Source organism: Tyto alba, unplaced genomic scaffold (genome assembly GCF_018691265.1).
Source record: "Tyto alba isolate M040663 unplaced genomic scaffold, T.alba_DEE_v4.0 Super-Scaffold_32, whole genome shotgun sequence".
Classification (NCBI taxonomy): Eukaryota; Metazoa; Chordata; class Aves; order Strigiformes; family Tytonidae; genus Tyto; species Tyto alba.
In genome coordinates this window covers 8,896,792-8,911,190 of record NW_024881307.1, presented here as the reverse complement: position 1 = coordinate 8,911,190, position 14,399 = coordinate 8,896,792, and the positions used below count along the sequence as shown (strand labels likewise).

The window sequence follows — 14,399 nt, the reverse complement described above, 5'->3', positions numbered from 1 at the left end:
AGAGGCTTCGCAGGCCGGCTCCCCGCACAGCCGGGGGCTGCATTTGGGGCTCAGACGCTCGTGTTCAGCTGCCGGTTACGGCCTCGCAGTCGCGGGTGTTTCTGGGAAAGAATCCCGCAAGATTTGGAGCACCGATAGGATAAATTACATACTTTAATTGTGCAATTTCTGAGAAGCGCCGAGGCCAGAGGAAGCTTGTTAGAAGCTGAGACCTGCCTGGGTGCTGAGCCTGCTGGGCTGGCACGCTCTACATGGCAGACGCCGAAAGGACGGGCTTTGGGTGCGCGACCCAGGACGCGGGGAACGCCGCTGCAACTTCTTAAGCCCTAGGAAATGAGCTCGAGGAGGCTTCTGGGCAGATTTAGCTCTCTGCGTGGCGCTAAATGGCCGGACAAATGGCTAATGCAGCCGCTTGCGGTGTAACTGCAGTCAGATGTGGGATGCTGGCAGAAGGCGGGGGTGCCCGAGAGGACGGGTTCAGCTCCGGCTGTCCACGCAGCCCCCCTCCTTCCCAGGGACCGAACCGGGCAGAAATACGAACCTTTGGAAGCTGCAGCTAAGTAAATCTGTGATCTTAGCAAGCAGCACTCCCCGTCTGGGTTTCCTTCCCAAACAGATGGATGCTGCGGCATGAAATTGCCAAGATTAAAGGCAGCGGCGGTTTAATGCGGATGACTGGGGAACCGGCCGGGCCGTTCGAGGACGGGGATCCAAAGCCTTGGCAAAGGCCCCCGCTCGGCGCTCGCAGAAGGTAAACAGCCCGAGAGCAAAGCCAAGCCCGTTGCCTTCGCAGCACAGAGGCGCTGGCAGAGCCACAGACAGCGAGGGACGGCCCGAATCGGGGACGGGAGGCGCGAGCCACACACGGCCAGAAATAAATCCTGAACCTCCCGCGCGCGGCCGCTTTGCCCTCACGAAAGCTGCGGCTGGCAGCCGTTTCACCGAGCAGTGCTCACAACTGGATTCTGAACAGGCTATTAATGTTCAATCACGCTTTTACGGGTTTAACGCTGGAAACGAGAAGCGGCCATAACCAAAGGCACCTCCGCTGTCCTCTCCCAGCTCCGGCCGCAGCCGGGCTCTGCTCTTGCAGGCTCGGCTTTGCCGCCGCGCGCGGCGGATCGCCTCCGAGCATACTAAATTATTGAAAGTTGCTGCAACCGAACAGCAGCAGCAGGGCTGCGTTGGGAGGCAGACCACAGCATTAATCCCGGGCCGAGGCCCTCGGGGAGGGGTGTCGGCTCGAGCAACACGGCGCGTCAAATTAGGAGTTCCAAAGAGCCTCTCCCCAATTTCAAGGCGCAGAGAGGGAGGGGTGAGGCGCCTCGCGCCGAAGGGAGCGCGGGGCAGCCGAGGTGGTGGCGTTCCCGCTGCGGTCCCTGTCCGTGTGTCACCCGAGTGTCCCCCCGGGACGAGCCGGGACCGCCAGCACTGACCGCAGCCCCGGGATGCTCCGCTCGCAGGGCGCTGGCCCCCCCGCTCCCCGACTGGTGGTGTTTCCAGTCAAAATGCACCAGATGCCATTACTGAATGCGGCTAAGCAATAACCGGGGCAATCACTCTATGCGAGCCGTGCCGCGTGGAAGTGCCACCACCTCAATTATCAGCAGCGCAAGGGGTCCAGGGAAAGGGGGAGAAGCGCCGGGTGTGGAAGGAGGTCAAGCGCCGTGAGCTGCTGTTGACGCCGCAAACGTGTGGCGCAATTAGCTCTGGCTTGAGGACGAAAAAAGCACCGTGAGCCCGCAGCGGGGACCTGGGGTTTGAAACTCCCTTGTGCATTGAAACAATTAAAAAATAGTCCTCCAAGGTAACTAGCTTCCTATCTGTTCCGTAGAAGAAGAGGAATCGCTGCTTTTTCTGCTTTGCCCTACAGTTTTTTTCCTCAGCGTTATATTTTCACTCAGAAAAATGTTATTTCTCACATAACCATATTAAATGTACCAAGTGCTCAAGAGAGCTGAACGCTGCCCTTCGAGCAGCAGCAGCAGCCTTCGGCACAGGAGCGTACAGCTCCTCGCAGTACAGTACACTGTGTTTACATACAGTCATTATGGCAGCGTCTCCCGGTAGCAGCTCCTCAGCGGAAAGCAATTGTTTTTCTCCACCGCCTTTGTCCGAAGCATCAAAGATTGATGCTTCTAATTTGGGCGCCGCAGCTGCCTCGCAGCCCGATTTTGGGAGCTGCGGCCAAGGGCAGCGTTGGGGGAGGAACGAGCGCCGGGCTCATCGGCGGCTCCGCCGAGGGCAATGGGCGCCACGCAGTACGATTCGGAAGCCCCGAGCGTTTTAGAGGGAGAAGCAAGAAATTCTGGCAGCGACCAGAACAGGAGGCAGGAATGGGCTGGAGGGGGTCACCTCTTTCAACACTCACCTACCGTGACAGGATTTCAGCATTCGTCCGCTACTAAAAGCCTGCGCATCGGGCCGCCCCCCTCCCCGCAGCTCGGGAAGATTGAAATATCAGTTACCGATCAATTTTCCCCTTAAGTAACCAGCAGTGCAGGGTAAACAGCGCCAGAAGATGCAACCGCAGCGTTGCCGACTTCAGGCCGGACTTCCAGCCGCTCCCAGCAAGGTTCAGTCTGGCGATTAACGACCCCGAGACGACGTCCCTTGCGGGAGACTTCAGGCTGCGGCAGAGCTCGGCGGGGACCCCCCGCACGAGGCAGCCCCTCGGCGCCCTGCAGCCGCCGCCTCCTCCTCCTCGGCCAAGGGTGCGGGCCCTGTCGCGGGAGGGCGGCTCTCCGCACGCGCGGAACTCCTCGCCGCCGCCGGCCGGCACGCCCTGGCCCGGCCGGCCATGGCCCGCGGCGCGCCGGCGAGGCGCCGGGCTCTGCTCCGAGCCGCCGGGACCGCGCGGTGCCTGCTCAGCGCCGACTCCTTCGCCGGGCCCCGCCGAGGGGGAAGGTCGCTGCGACCACGGTGTCCGCCGCGACGGCCGGGGATAAAGAGGGCAAAAATGAGGTTTGGTTTTGTAACATTAATTTTTTTTTTATTAAGAAGACAGATATTTTATAGTACTTCTTTTCCTTTGTAAAAATGGTATACATGAACCAATACAAAATGTGAATGGGAGCAGATGGATATGTATTTTCTTACATTGTAACATCTTCCATGGACACCTTAAAACAGAACTGGCCTAAGGGGAAAAAAGAAAAAGGTCGGGTGAATAAAGAACAAGGTTGTTTATCATCAGTTCCGTGTCCTTCATTTGTAATATTTCTTTAAACAAGGTTGTTCTTTCTTCACGCTTCAAAATCCTAATGATCTAAAGCTGTACAAAGTAATACTCAACAATACATTTCAAACAGTGCACTGTATACTGAAGAAAAAATACATAAACCAATATACAACTAAAATTCGTAATTTCCTGTTTTTTTTTTTTTTTATCCTGTTTTTCTTTATTTTTTTTTCTCCAATGCGTGGGGCCGAAATTTTGCAATCTACCTGAGACGGAAAACACCAATCAAAACACATGAACCTGAGACATGTCAACATTGTAAGTCAAAGTTACATCGGTAACACTGCACTACGGTACACTTCCAAAACAAAGATGGGCTGCTCAAAACCAGGATGCCAATCCCGCGACCGGTGACGGGTAAACACGCCCCCCCCGAACTCCAACATGCTGACTGCTTCTCACCACGATGGGGTTTGGCAATGGTGCCGAAGGCTCAGAAAAGAGCTGCGCTCGACAGAATCTGCTCGGGACAAAAAAGGGTACTTCGGCGAGGTTCTCCTCGTGACAAGGGGAAAGACAGAATACTGCTGGAGACGGGACGCGCGCGCTGCCGGCCGGCCGTCCCGCTCCCAAAGGACTCCCGCACTGTAATGGTTCTGCCGAAAACAACAAGGTAAAAAAAAAAAAAAAAAGAAAAAGAAAAAACAACAACAACAAAAAAACCTCACGGAAACGCTCCCCCCGAAACCCCTAAAAAACCCCCGAACCCGACGCTAAGATTACCGCTTCCCTTAAATAAATCAGGATACGTTTTCCACAGAAACACAGTAAAAAAAAAAAAAAAAAAAAAGCATCGCTCGAAATCCAAGATTACTCACCAAAAAAAAGTCAGCATATATAACTTTAATACCGTCTTCTCACTGCGGTCTGCTACCTGTCACTGACGATTCTAATTTACCTAGATTCTCCTTTTCACCTATGGCTTTGTAAGTCAGTTAGCACTGTCGTTTTTAACGCGAGTTCCCACGTTTTACTCAGCGGGTAGGAAAAAAAAAAAAAGGCAGTTTTGCTTGTCCGGCCGCTCTCGGGTCTCGGCTCTACGCGCGCTGGGGGGGGAGTGGGGGGCCGCCCTCCCCGCCGCGTCCCGTGGAGGGTCCCCAGCCCCGGGAGGGCTCTGCCGTCCCCAGCCAGCCGGGGAGAGCCGGGCCGGGGCGCTGGGCGAGGGAAGGGGCCGGCGGGGCGCGGGGGGCAGGCTCGGCCCCCGGCCCAGCTCCGGCCCATCTGCCGGTCGCCACCACCGCGAGCACCTGGAGGACGGGCAGCCACAAAGGGGTTCTCGTCGCCGGTTCATCCCAGCCTTCACGACGATAAGAGGGGATGGGAGATGGGCACACTGAACTGCAAACTACGGAATCTAAAATGTGCTGGTTCTCCTCAGATGAGCTCGAGTTCTGAACGGAAAACGGTGAAGAGAAACAGAAAGAGAAACACCTTCCAAGAAACCCACCTACTCCCCGGGGTCCCAGCAGGCAACTCCAGAAAGAGAACAGGAAAGGGGAAACGAAGAGCCACAGAAACCCGAAGGGAACTAGCGCACAGAAGCCCCTCTTCTTCCCAGCCTCCCCCCGACCCGAACGAACAGAAATTAAAACAAGGCACAGAATCTTCTGCAAATGACTTCACTAAACTAAATCCAAGCTGGACTTGGCCAAAAAAAGAAAACCCAAACAAACTGAGGTGTCGAACAGCAGAGTGTACTTTACGCGGAATATTTTTACACAGCAAATCCCGGACCCTCCCAGCCTCACGACTTTCCACCCATTTGCTTTTTTTTTTTCTCTAAAAAAAAAAAGACACAAGCTGGTTGCAACTTCCGATATCACTGTCTCTTGAGCGTTTAAATAGGGCCAGTAGTAACCGTCCACGGTTGGACACCTCATAGAAACCAAGGCTGCTCTAGATGAAGTACTCTTTCTTTTCCTCGGAGTTGTTTTGTCCTCCTTCTGCATTGATGATGGCTGTGTCTGCGTCGGCCGCATCATCTGCTCCTTTGGCTTCGTGAGTGAAGTATGTACCTGAAAGGGAAGCGGGAGGTTGCGTGACTCGTCGGAGGCCTCCGCGAGGAAGCCGCGAGCGGGGAGGGAGGAAAAGCCGCAGGTCGCGGAAAGACCAGGCTGGGGCGCGCAAGAGGAACGCCGCCAGCGACAAGGCCGGCTGCCGAGGGGGGGTGCGGGGGCCCCGAGACCCCCCGGCTGACCCGGCACCGGGGAGCCGACGTCCCCGCTCCGACACGCGACCGCGCGCCGCTCCCCGCAGCGTCCTCCTCCGAAAAGACGGTAGGTCACAGCTATCTCCCCCTCTCAGAAGCACACAAATATTGGTAAAATTGCATTTTATATGCTTGACTTAGAGGAGACCAATCTTTCACCTCTAATGCCTCTCTCCCCTAACACGCTTTTGTGTTTTTTTTTTTTTTTTTTTTTCTCCCTTTCTCCTCTCTGCCTAGCGTGATTCCCTCCGTCCCGGCTGTGGCTGTAGCCAGCCTCTCACCGTCTGTTGGCTTCTCCACACATACTCAGCGAACCCCAGTCAACATTCAGCCCCTTCGTACAAACACAGACACGCAGGGGACTGGCCCCAGCTCTAGGCGTGGGTCCCGGTTTGCTCTGGAAGTGGGAACAAGCTCCCCGAACGGGCCGTTCTGCACCAGGCCAAGCTGGCGTGGCACACACGCGCCGGCTCGGGTCGACCGGCTTGTGCAGCGGGACCCCCAAATCTGCGGCTGACGGGCGGGCTGCGGGGCCGAGGCGAGCTGGCGTAGCTCCCCGCAGCTCCGTCCCGTCACCGCCCGGCTACCCGCTGCCAAGACGCCTCGGGAGGGACGGGGCCTCCCTGCTGCCCTCGCCCGCGAGCCCCGGGGCTGCGCAGCCCTCCCGCCTCCCCCGCCCGTTCCAAGGGGCTCTCCGGAGACATTCTTCCAGAGCAACAAAGGGGTCTCTCGCATCAGGACAACAGGGCGACGTCACGAGCCAAGGGACGCACGGGCCGCGCCCTCTCGTTTTGCCGTTCCGGCCGTTGTCTTACCTTTATGTCTGGCAAAATATCGCCCTAAAATGATGAGCAGGCAAAGCATGGCAAACACGACCACGGCCACGACGCCACCAACCACCGCATGGTCCACGCTCCGTATTGCCCCTTCCTCACCTGCGCGAGAATCTGTTGAGATCAGAAGAGGAATAAGAATTCGGGACTTATTACGAGGCACTGCGAAGGGTCTGGCTGCAGCTGCTCTCAGGATTGGAAAAGCCACCCGTGCGCTCTCGAAAGGAAAAGGGGTGAAGCACGGAGCCATCTAGGCAGATGAGTTCGGGCAGAGGAACTCTGTCCAGAGCCGAACTGATCTGGTGGCTCGACTCGCGAGGCGCTTCCCACTACAAGCAGCGGCACTAGGACTACGCGCATGGAAGGCAGCTGGGAGGGGGAGAGGAGAGATGGAGTCGGTGGTGGGTATGGATTTGGGGAAATTTCCCCGGAAAGCTCCCCGGTTCTCAACCTCCCCGGGGGATGGGGGCGCAGGGAACAGCAGTACAGAACGGGAGTATGAGTCGTTAGCTCTGGAGAAACATCATTAGCAAGCGCCCTGTTGAAACCACTCCCCCGTCAGCCCCGCAACCCCCTTGGCCAAACCCCCACCCGCCCGGCGCGGTCAGCGCGTTTCCAGGCGCCCTCTCCCCCCGCCCCACGAGGTGACATCGTTCCACAGGACCTTTGCTGTTCAGCGCTGTCCACGGCGTCCGGAGACACAAAACTCCTCACCCACACTACGGCAACCTCCTCAAAAGCAGACAGCGAGCGATAATTGTGCAGTGCCTCCAACCGCTTTATTTCATTTCTTTAACTCCTCACCTCGCAATCAGTTCTCGTTTATAAGCTCCGCTCCCTTAGGACGCCGTCACCCGGGAGAGGAATGACTTATTTGGCGGAGGAGCAACTCCGAAATGAACCCAGAATGAGCTATGGCCGTGTAAAATGAATGTATAGCAGTGTAAACAATTTTAATTTAAGAACGCAGCTACATCAACCCTCGCTGCAATCCTAATGGCAACCGAGATTTATAACAGAGTAAAAAACAATTATTCTCCCGTTGATTAATACATTAACATTTTGGAACAGAAGCTAAACCATTGTCTCTTTTTTTTTTATTGAGTCAAGCGCGACACCTCCATTAAAATGATTTACTGGCCATACCTTACAATTTAAGCACAGCAGCAACAGAAACGGTAAAAATCTTTTAACTTTACATGATTTGTGAAGTCATATGTGAAGGATATACCATTTAAATCTTTCACTACAAGAAGCACATGGCCTATAAATCTGTCCTGCATGCAGTTGCCCAGACACCTAAGAGAAATGCATTTTACCAGGAAGACTGAGAGTGCAAATGCAAGTCAATTTTTAAGAAAGATTTATCTCCGTCTCCCTCCAAAGAACAGAGCAAATCTCTGAAGCCTCCACCTCTAATAATATTTGAAGTTTATCGATCAAGCGTACAGATCTGTGACAGCTAAAGGTAATGGTGCTCTTTTGAGCTGAAACCTGATACAAAGCTTTCGAGCAGCAGCCCGGGATTTACGCTCTCTATCGATATTTCCAATTCTGCTCCAAGATTAAGGACCGAGGGACCTAAGTAAATAAGTCGTGACTGAGAGCACCATAAAGCGCCTTTTAATTAAAACAATTTAAGAAATACACCCCTTCCAGTGTTTCCTGGAGTAACTTCTAAAAGCGGGAGCTGGGCCGGGGCACGGCGTTCAGGCCCACGGCGGAGGGCACCGCGATGGGAGTCCCTTCCAGCAGCTGGAAAACGGGCCCAAAAAAAGCTTCCCCCGCAGACCGAGCGCATTGCCTGCCGCAGCCTCCGCGCCCGGGTCGCTCGGCTGCGGGAAGAGCGTGCCAGAGCAGCGCGAGCGCACGCGCGGGGAGGGACTGCTCGCACCCGGCCCCGCAGGCGCAGCGCCTACCGGGGTCGCTTCCCGGCACCCCCCGCTCCGGCAGGCGCCCCAACGTCCCCGCTCGCCGCCGGCAAAGGCGCCCGGGGAAGCGCAGCACCGTGCCCGGCCGCCCACCTCGCCCGGGCAAAGCCTCTGCCGCCTGCCCAGGGGAGCAGCTGGGGAAAAACCCGCGGCGCCGGGCGTTCCGGGCAGCCGCCGCTCCGGCAGGCACAGCCTTCTCGCTGCGGCTTTCGCCTCCGCTAATCCGGGCCTATAAGGACTGGCTCGTCCTCGAAACCCGGCTCGTCCGCTGGAGCAGCCGCTCTAGGCAAGCTCCACTCCTTTTGAAACAAATATTTTTTTTTGGAAACTCAGCACCCAGTTCCGCTTCAGCTGTGCTAAGGAGGAGCCGGCAGCATCCCAGAGCGGGGGGATGAATGTCTTGTTGACGTCTGGAACAGCTGAGGGGAATAAACACGCTGAGTTACGGCTCCGTAATGTGCTTGGAGCAGGATTTTACATCAAGAGGCATTTTTTCTTAATCACCATAAATTAGAGTTCTGGCAAGAGGCTGGCTCGGTGCGCTCGTCCCGGCAGCGGCAGCCTCCGTGCGTCCCTTCTGTTCACAACCACGCGGGGAGCAGGGACGTGGTGCTTCCCTCCGAAGGGGCTTTGGCATTAAGTGTGGCAAATAGCTCTGGCCAGAACAGCTTACGAAGGATGATTTCATCTGCTGGGACTCGCAGGGCCATTTTTCTTAATTATTTCTGCTAAAAAAGGCCTCTGCGGAGTGCCAGCCACTAGTTTATTTGACGATGTGCGCGGCTAAGTAGTCCATCTTGGAGCTTACGTGCTGTGTAAGAATTGAACAAGTTGTGAGGATTCCTAGCGGTTGGCAAGCCATCTAGTACCGAGTCTGTGAGGCAGCTGACAGCGCCTGCCTAACTGAAAAGGTAATATATGTATATCTGCCCAGGATCAGCGAGAGAGGGGAACAGCTCTGCCGCGAACGCGCGGGACGCCGGCTCCCCAGGAGCGCCGCGGGCGTCGGCATTAAAACACACGCAGCAAAATCAAACCCGCCTGCAGCTCTTCCACGATGAATCGAATCGCTCCCCAAAGATAAACTACTTGCAATTTCTAAGAAAAATTCAAATTTTGGAAAAGGTTTTAGGCCGCTCACCTTTTTTTTTTTTTTTTTTTTTTTTTTCCTTCTGTTCGAACAGGAAGGCAATAACAGGACACGCAGAGGCCAGGGACCACGATCCCCCTGGCACAGCCAGCGATGCCCGCAGCACTGCTAACGCTGAACTCCAATGCTGAACTCAGACTCCCCGCCGATGGAGCCTCCCCGCGCTCCGTGCTCCTCCCTCAACTCCTCCTCTCCCCCGTCTCCCCACGCTCCGCCGGAGCTGCCCGATGCCAACCCCGTCCCGCGCTCCGGCCACCGCCCCGAGCGCAGTGCTTTGCATGCCACCAGCACCATTTGCCAACACTCGTTATTCCTTTGGCAATTAAAAAAAGAAAAAAAGAAAAAAAAAAAAGTGCCAAGCCTACGGAGCAAGGAATAGTTCCCCGAATTTGTGCCGAGAAAGGGAGGCTTGACCTTAAAAGCCAGAATCTGCTTTAAAATGCCGTCTCCAATTCACAGAAGCTATTCCCGCTTCATATCTATGATTAAAACAGAAATCACGACTTTATTACTGAAGAGGGAACAGACGAGATGGCAGCAACTGACAAAATGCCACATTATTTGCTAATCCTAATATGTTATTCTTCCTTAAGATTTGCTTTTCTCAGCACCAATTCAATTATAGATGCTACAAATCCTTCTGACATTTAATTCCCTCTTGTCAGAGAGTAGTAAATGTATACATGCCGAGCTTTCCCATTAAGATGTTAATATATATTGGAGCACGCTGGCCTTTAAGTCGAATAGTCAGAATTTTTCTGCCAGGGATCTGCTTCTGGTTTGCTCGTGCTTCCCTGGCGGGTGGGATGGAAGGCGGGAGGGGAGAGCAGGGGCGGGTGCAGCCCCCGCCGGGGCCAACACGCACACCCCCGGGGCTGCTCTGCGCCTCGGCCGAGCCCCGCTTCGGGGGTGCCGCCTCGCTCCACGCCACAGCACCCTAAAGGGAAACGGCAGCGGCAATGGTACGGCCCGCTCGCAACAACTGAGTAGATGCAGAAAAAAAAAAACCAAACAATTTCTCTTTTAAACCGCTGTGATGCCTCCCCTGAGCGAACAGCACGGCTGTGCCCTGCATTAGGGGGATGCCCTCATTTTATCTGGTGCAGCACTGAGGTTGTCTGCATGAGATGCAGATCTATACACAGCAGCAGAGAGCACTGTAGTCCCACTGCAAGTGGTGGCCAAGACGCCTTTGGTCCCTTTGAATTACTTTTTGCTTGTTAATTTAACCAACGGCTCACGTAATCAACAAAAGAGAGATCAGACCACTCGAGCACAAACCCTGAAGTTTTCCTTTAAACAAGAAGTGCAATTCAGGAAACGTTCCGTAGGCAGAGAAGAAAGGCATTTTTGACCAGTTCCCACTTGTCGCCAAACTAGCACCCTACTCACAGAGCTTGTTCCGTCCGAGCCAGGAGCGGCACGGAGCAGACGGTTAGCTGGCTAGCCTCCATGTCACTACTGTCAATTAACATCTGCGGTTTAAACCTGCGGGCTCTTGGCGCTTGGGGTTTTTTTTTGCAGGGGCAGACGCTTTTTTAAAAAATAAAAGTATTAATGATCTCAAGTTTTCCAACATTTTTGCAGATCTAATTGTTTAAAAATAGCTTTCTGTGGACTGTCTCAAGAGCATGAAAAAAGCTGGCAGGTTTTAATAGCAGTGTCCTGACAATGTGGGTCAACGCTCACAGCGAGGTTTAGCAGACGGAAGACTGTTCTCCTCCCAACTACTCAATAAAAAGGTTCCACTCAATTCTGCTTTAACGAGGCTTTAAAATACATATATATATATCTATGTATCTATGTATATTCTAGCTTCCACTCTTTTCACAAGTGGCAGCATCTCAAGATTAAGACCACGCTGGACCTGGCTGACTGGACTAGCTAATATATTAAATCTCGCTTATACCTGCTCCAAAAGCCCCAGAGCTATTCGGGTCAAACCGCTTTATTTTTAACCCCAGTGCTCACCGCGTCGTCAGAGCCGGGCCCCGGAAAGCTCCAACAGCCCCAGGTTTGGGGTTGCCCGTGGGGAGGGAGCCCTCTGCACGCACCAGCATCCTTGAGTGCCCGCGGCTCCATCCCGGCGACCTCCCGGAGCGGGGCCGAGCTGGGCGCCCCGCCTTCCCGCGCCACTCCCGGGATTACGGCTGCGCCGAACGGCGGCTCCCGCCGCGCACCCCGGCTGCTCCAGCACTGCTCCCGGGAAGGCTTCTCCTCTCCTCCTCCTCCTCCTCTCCTCCTCTCCTCTCCTCTCCTCCTCCTCCTCCTCCTCCTCTCCCTCTCCGCCAACGCAGGAACGCAGCCGACCCCGCTCCGGCTCGCCAAAGCGCCGGTTCCGATCGAACGCCTCCCGCCTGGCTGCTCCCGTCGTGTGTCCTGGCTCCTCGCCTCCCTTCCCGCCTTACGGTTCGCGGGCCAGCGCTCCGAACCAGGCTGGGGCAGCTCCGAACGGCCCCTCAACCGGTTCTATGCACGTTTGTGCTGTGAAAGCAGAAAACTGCCGGAGAGTTTTGCGAAAACAGTGTAGATGTTAAGTTTGGGCATGTTTGGATTTATTGCTGCGCTCCCGCAAAAATTCACCTTCTACTTCTGGGTGAAAATTAAGCCCAGGCTGCCGACGGAGGACACCGCGGGCTCAGTTTGCGCGTGTGCATACGTTAAAGTTTACACACACAAACTCCACTGACAGCTACCCTGCTCCCCAGGTGCTAATGTGACACCTGCGCCAAGGAAGGGAAAAGAAAAGCTAAATCAATTTCTTTGAAGAATTCCTAACTTAGCGATCTCGTCCTCCTCTTGTTCAACCTCGGACTATTAAATAATTAACACAGCAACGTGACTTAAGCTCCCGCACATCACTGCCGGTCAGGACGCAGGTGCTAACGCGCTTCTGAAGAGCTGGAAAACCGACAACTCCTGTTTGCTATGAGGGAGCAAACTCGAAGCTAGCACTAACGTTTCCCCACTGAATTAGCGGTGCCTTCTCCTGCGGAATGCAGCTTTCGAAACGCTGGAGCAGGACTGGAAGCTGGGGTGCTGGCGGGCAGGGCTGGGGGCAGAACAGGCCGTCAGTATTTCAGCAGCACTGTAAAACACTCATCCACCGCGTGGGAGGACAGGAATCGCTGCCTGCGTATGGCAGGATGAGCGATGATGTTGTTCACCGCTATGGAGGAGCATTAAGCCCGCTACCCCTACCCGAATTTAGCGGTGGGCTGCTAAAGAGTAGCGTTCACCTGCCTGTCGTGTTGTAATTGAATTTGGCCTAATTTGAGCCAGAGAAATCCGAGGAGTTCCTCCTCCTTCAATCAATGAGCTCCCCTTCAGCGAGCCATTTCAAGATCGCTTCATAAAAAATAATGCGCTTTGTTTTAATAAATTTAATCGCTGTGGCAGGCGCTCAATGTTTCTTGGCTGTTCCTTCAGACTCCTCTCTGCTAGAAAATGGGGCCCCGCTCGCAATCGATAGCAACCGATTCCTCAGCATCCCCCTTGAACAAAGGTGCTAATCAGGTTTTGATTAGTTAATCAAACCCGACGTGAAGGTGACACGGGTCCTTCCTGATTGCTCCCTGCGTTACAGGAGCTGTACCAGCACCTTGCTCGGGGGGAGCAAGGCAGAAGGAGCGCACAAGCGTCTCGGCGCCTGTCCCGGTGAGTCCCGGCGCCGCGCGGGGCGCGCGCGAGGCCAAGCCCGTCCGTGGCCAAGCCCGTCCGTGCCCTCCGGCCTCGGGGCGCCCGGCGCGAGGGGAGGCTCGCGGGCGGGAGAAGCGAGCACAGCTCTGGGAAGCGGCCCCCTGGGCGGAGGGCGAGGGGCGCGTCACGGAATCGCACCGCTGGCAGAGCCGCCGCTGAAGCACCCATGGGACGGGGGTACCAGGAAGGAGCAGCGGGCCCAGCAACCACGGCGGCAGCGCCCGGTCCTGCCCGCGAGCGCCGCTCCAGCACTCACCGGCACCACCCCTCCGACAGCCCAAACCTGCCGGCCCCCGCCCGCAAACGGGACCTTATTTCAGCTTCCCGGGAGCCCGGGCACGGGCGATGGGGTGGAGGGCGGCTTTGCTAGCAGGCGAGAACTGCCAGGGGCCCGCTCTCTAGTGACACCGGCATGCCGGACTCGGTGCGACTGCCCGTTGGGTGCACCTCAGCAACCGGGGGAGCAACAAGCAAAACAGTCAAATTCTTAGGGAAAAAAACCATATCGGTACTCAAAACGGGTGCTCCAGACTGGGTGCACGGTAGCGCACGAAGGGTGCTCGCTGCCGGCAGCAGCTGTGCTCGCGCCGCTTTCGGGACGCTTTGGGGGAAATTTGGGCTTGCAGCCGAGATTCAGAAAAACGGCAACAGCGAGCTCGGTGCTCGGGGGAAGTCACCAGCCGCCGGCCGCGGCGTCCCCGTGGCTGCTGGCACCGCGCGGGGCAGAGCCGCTCCGGGGAAAGGCAGCGCTGCTAGCACACACCCGTTTTGAGGGATTCCTTGGCGGAATTGCTTCCCCTTCCTCTCTTCCTTCACCAAAAGGGGCGTTTTTCTTTAAAAAAGACAAGTTTACAAAGCAACAAAGCTTATCAGAGCAAAACAATTATTTCCCATCCACACAGTGATATTTAACAGACACCTAGTGCTTCTTACCTAGGAGATGTGGCCCAGGCCTGCAATAATAATTATTAGTATCGCTCAGGGGTTAGAACACATACCAAAGTAATCGATCATTTCTCACCTCTTGGCCAAAGCATACCTACAGTGGCTTCCGGGAAGAGATGCTGCCGATCTGATGGGACCAGAAGCACTTCGCGGAGGGGGGCGAGGCCTCGGGGCTGGCTTTTTGGGCCTCTGCTTTCGCTCCGTGCTCGAGCCCCCGGCGGGAGCCGCGTCGGACCGCAGCCCTCCCGAGGAGGCTCGTCCCGCTGCGCTGCGCTGCGCTGCCCGCCCCCGGCCTCCCGGCGTGGGCACGGCCGGCTCGGCCCCCGGGCTCGCCGCAGCGGGTAAAGCGAGTCTGCCGAGGTGCTCGGAGGAGCGGGAGAATTTCTAAAAA

At 55.8% G+C, this 14,399-nt stretch overlaps 1 protein-coding gene across 6 annotated transcripts in view; it reads right to left on the bottom strand.

The window, feature by feature from the left end:
• Positions 1 to 2,969: 2,969 nt before the first annotated feature.
• Positions 2,970 to 14,399, bottom strand: part of CADM1 (cell adhesion molecule 1) — a 156,842-nt gene continuing 145,412 nt past the window's right edge. For all 6 annotated transcript variants that reach the window (XM_042800396.1, XM_042800397.1, XM_042800402.1 and 3 more), the window contains 2 exons: positions 6,266 to 6,397; positions 2,970 to 5,256 (listed from right to left, as the gene is read on the bottom strand). In XM_042800396.1, coding sequence (XP_042656330.1) covers positions 5,138 to 5,256; positions 6,266 to 6,397 — 251 coding nt within the window. In that variant the 3' untranslated portion in view covers positions 2,970 to 5,137. The remainder of the gene's footprint in view (positions 5,257 to 6,265; positions 6,398 to 14,399) is intronic.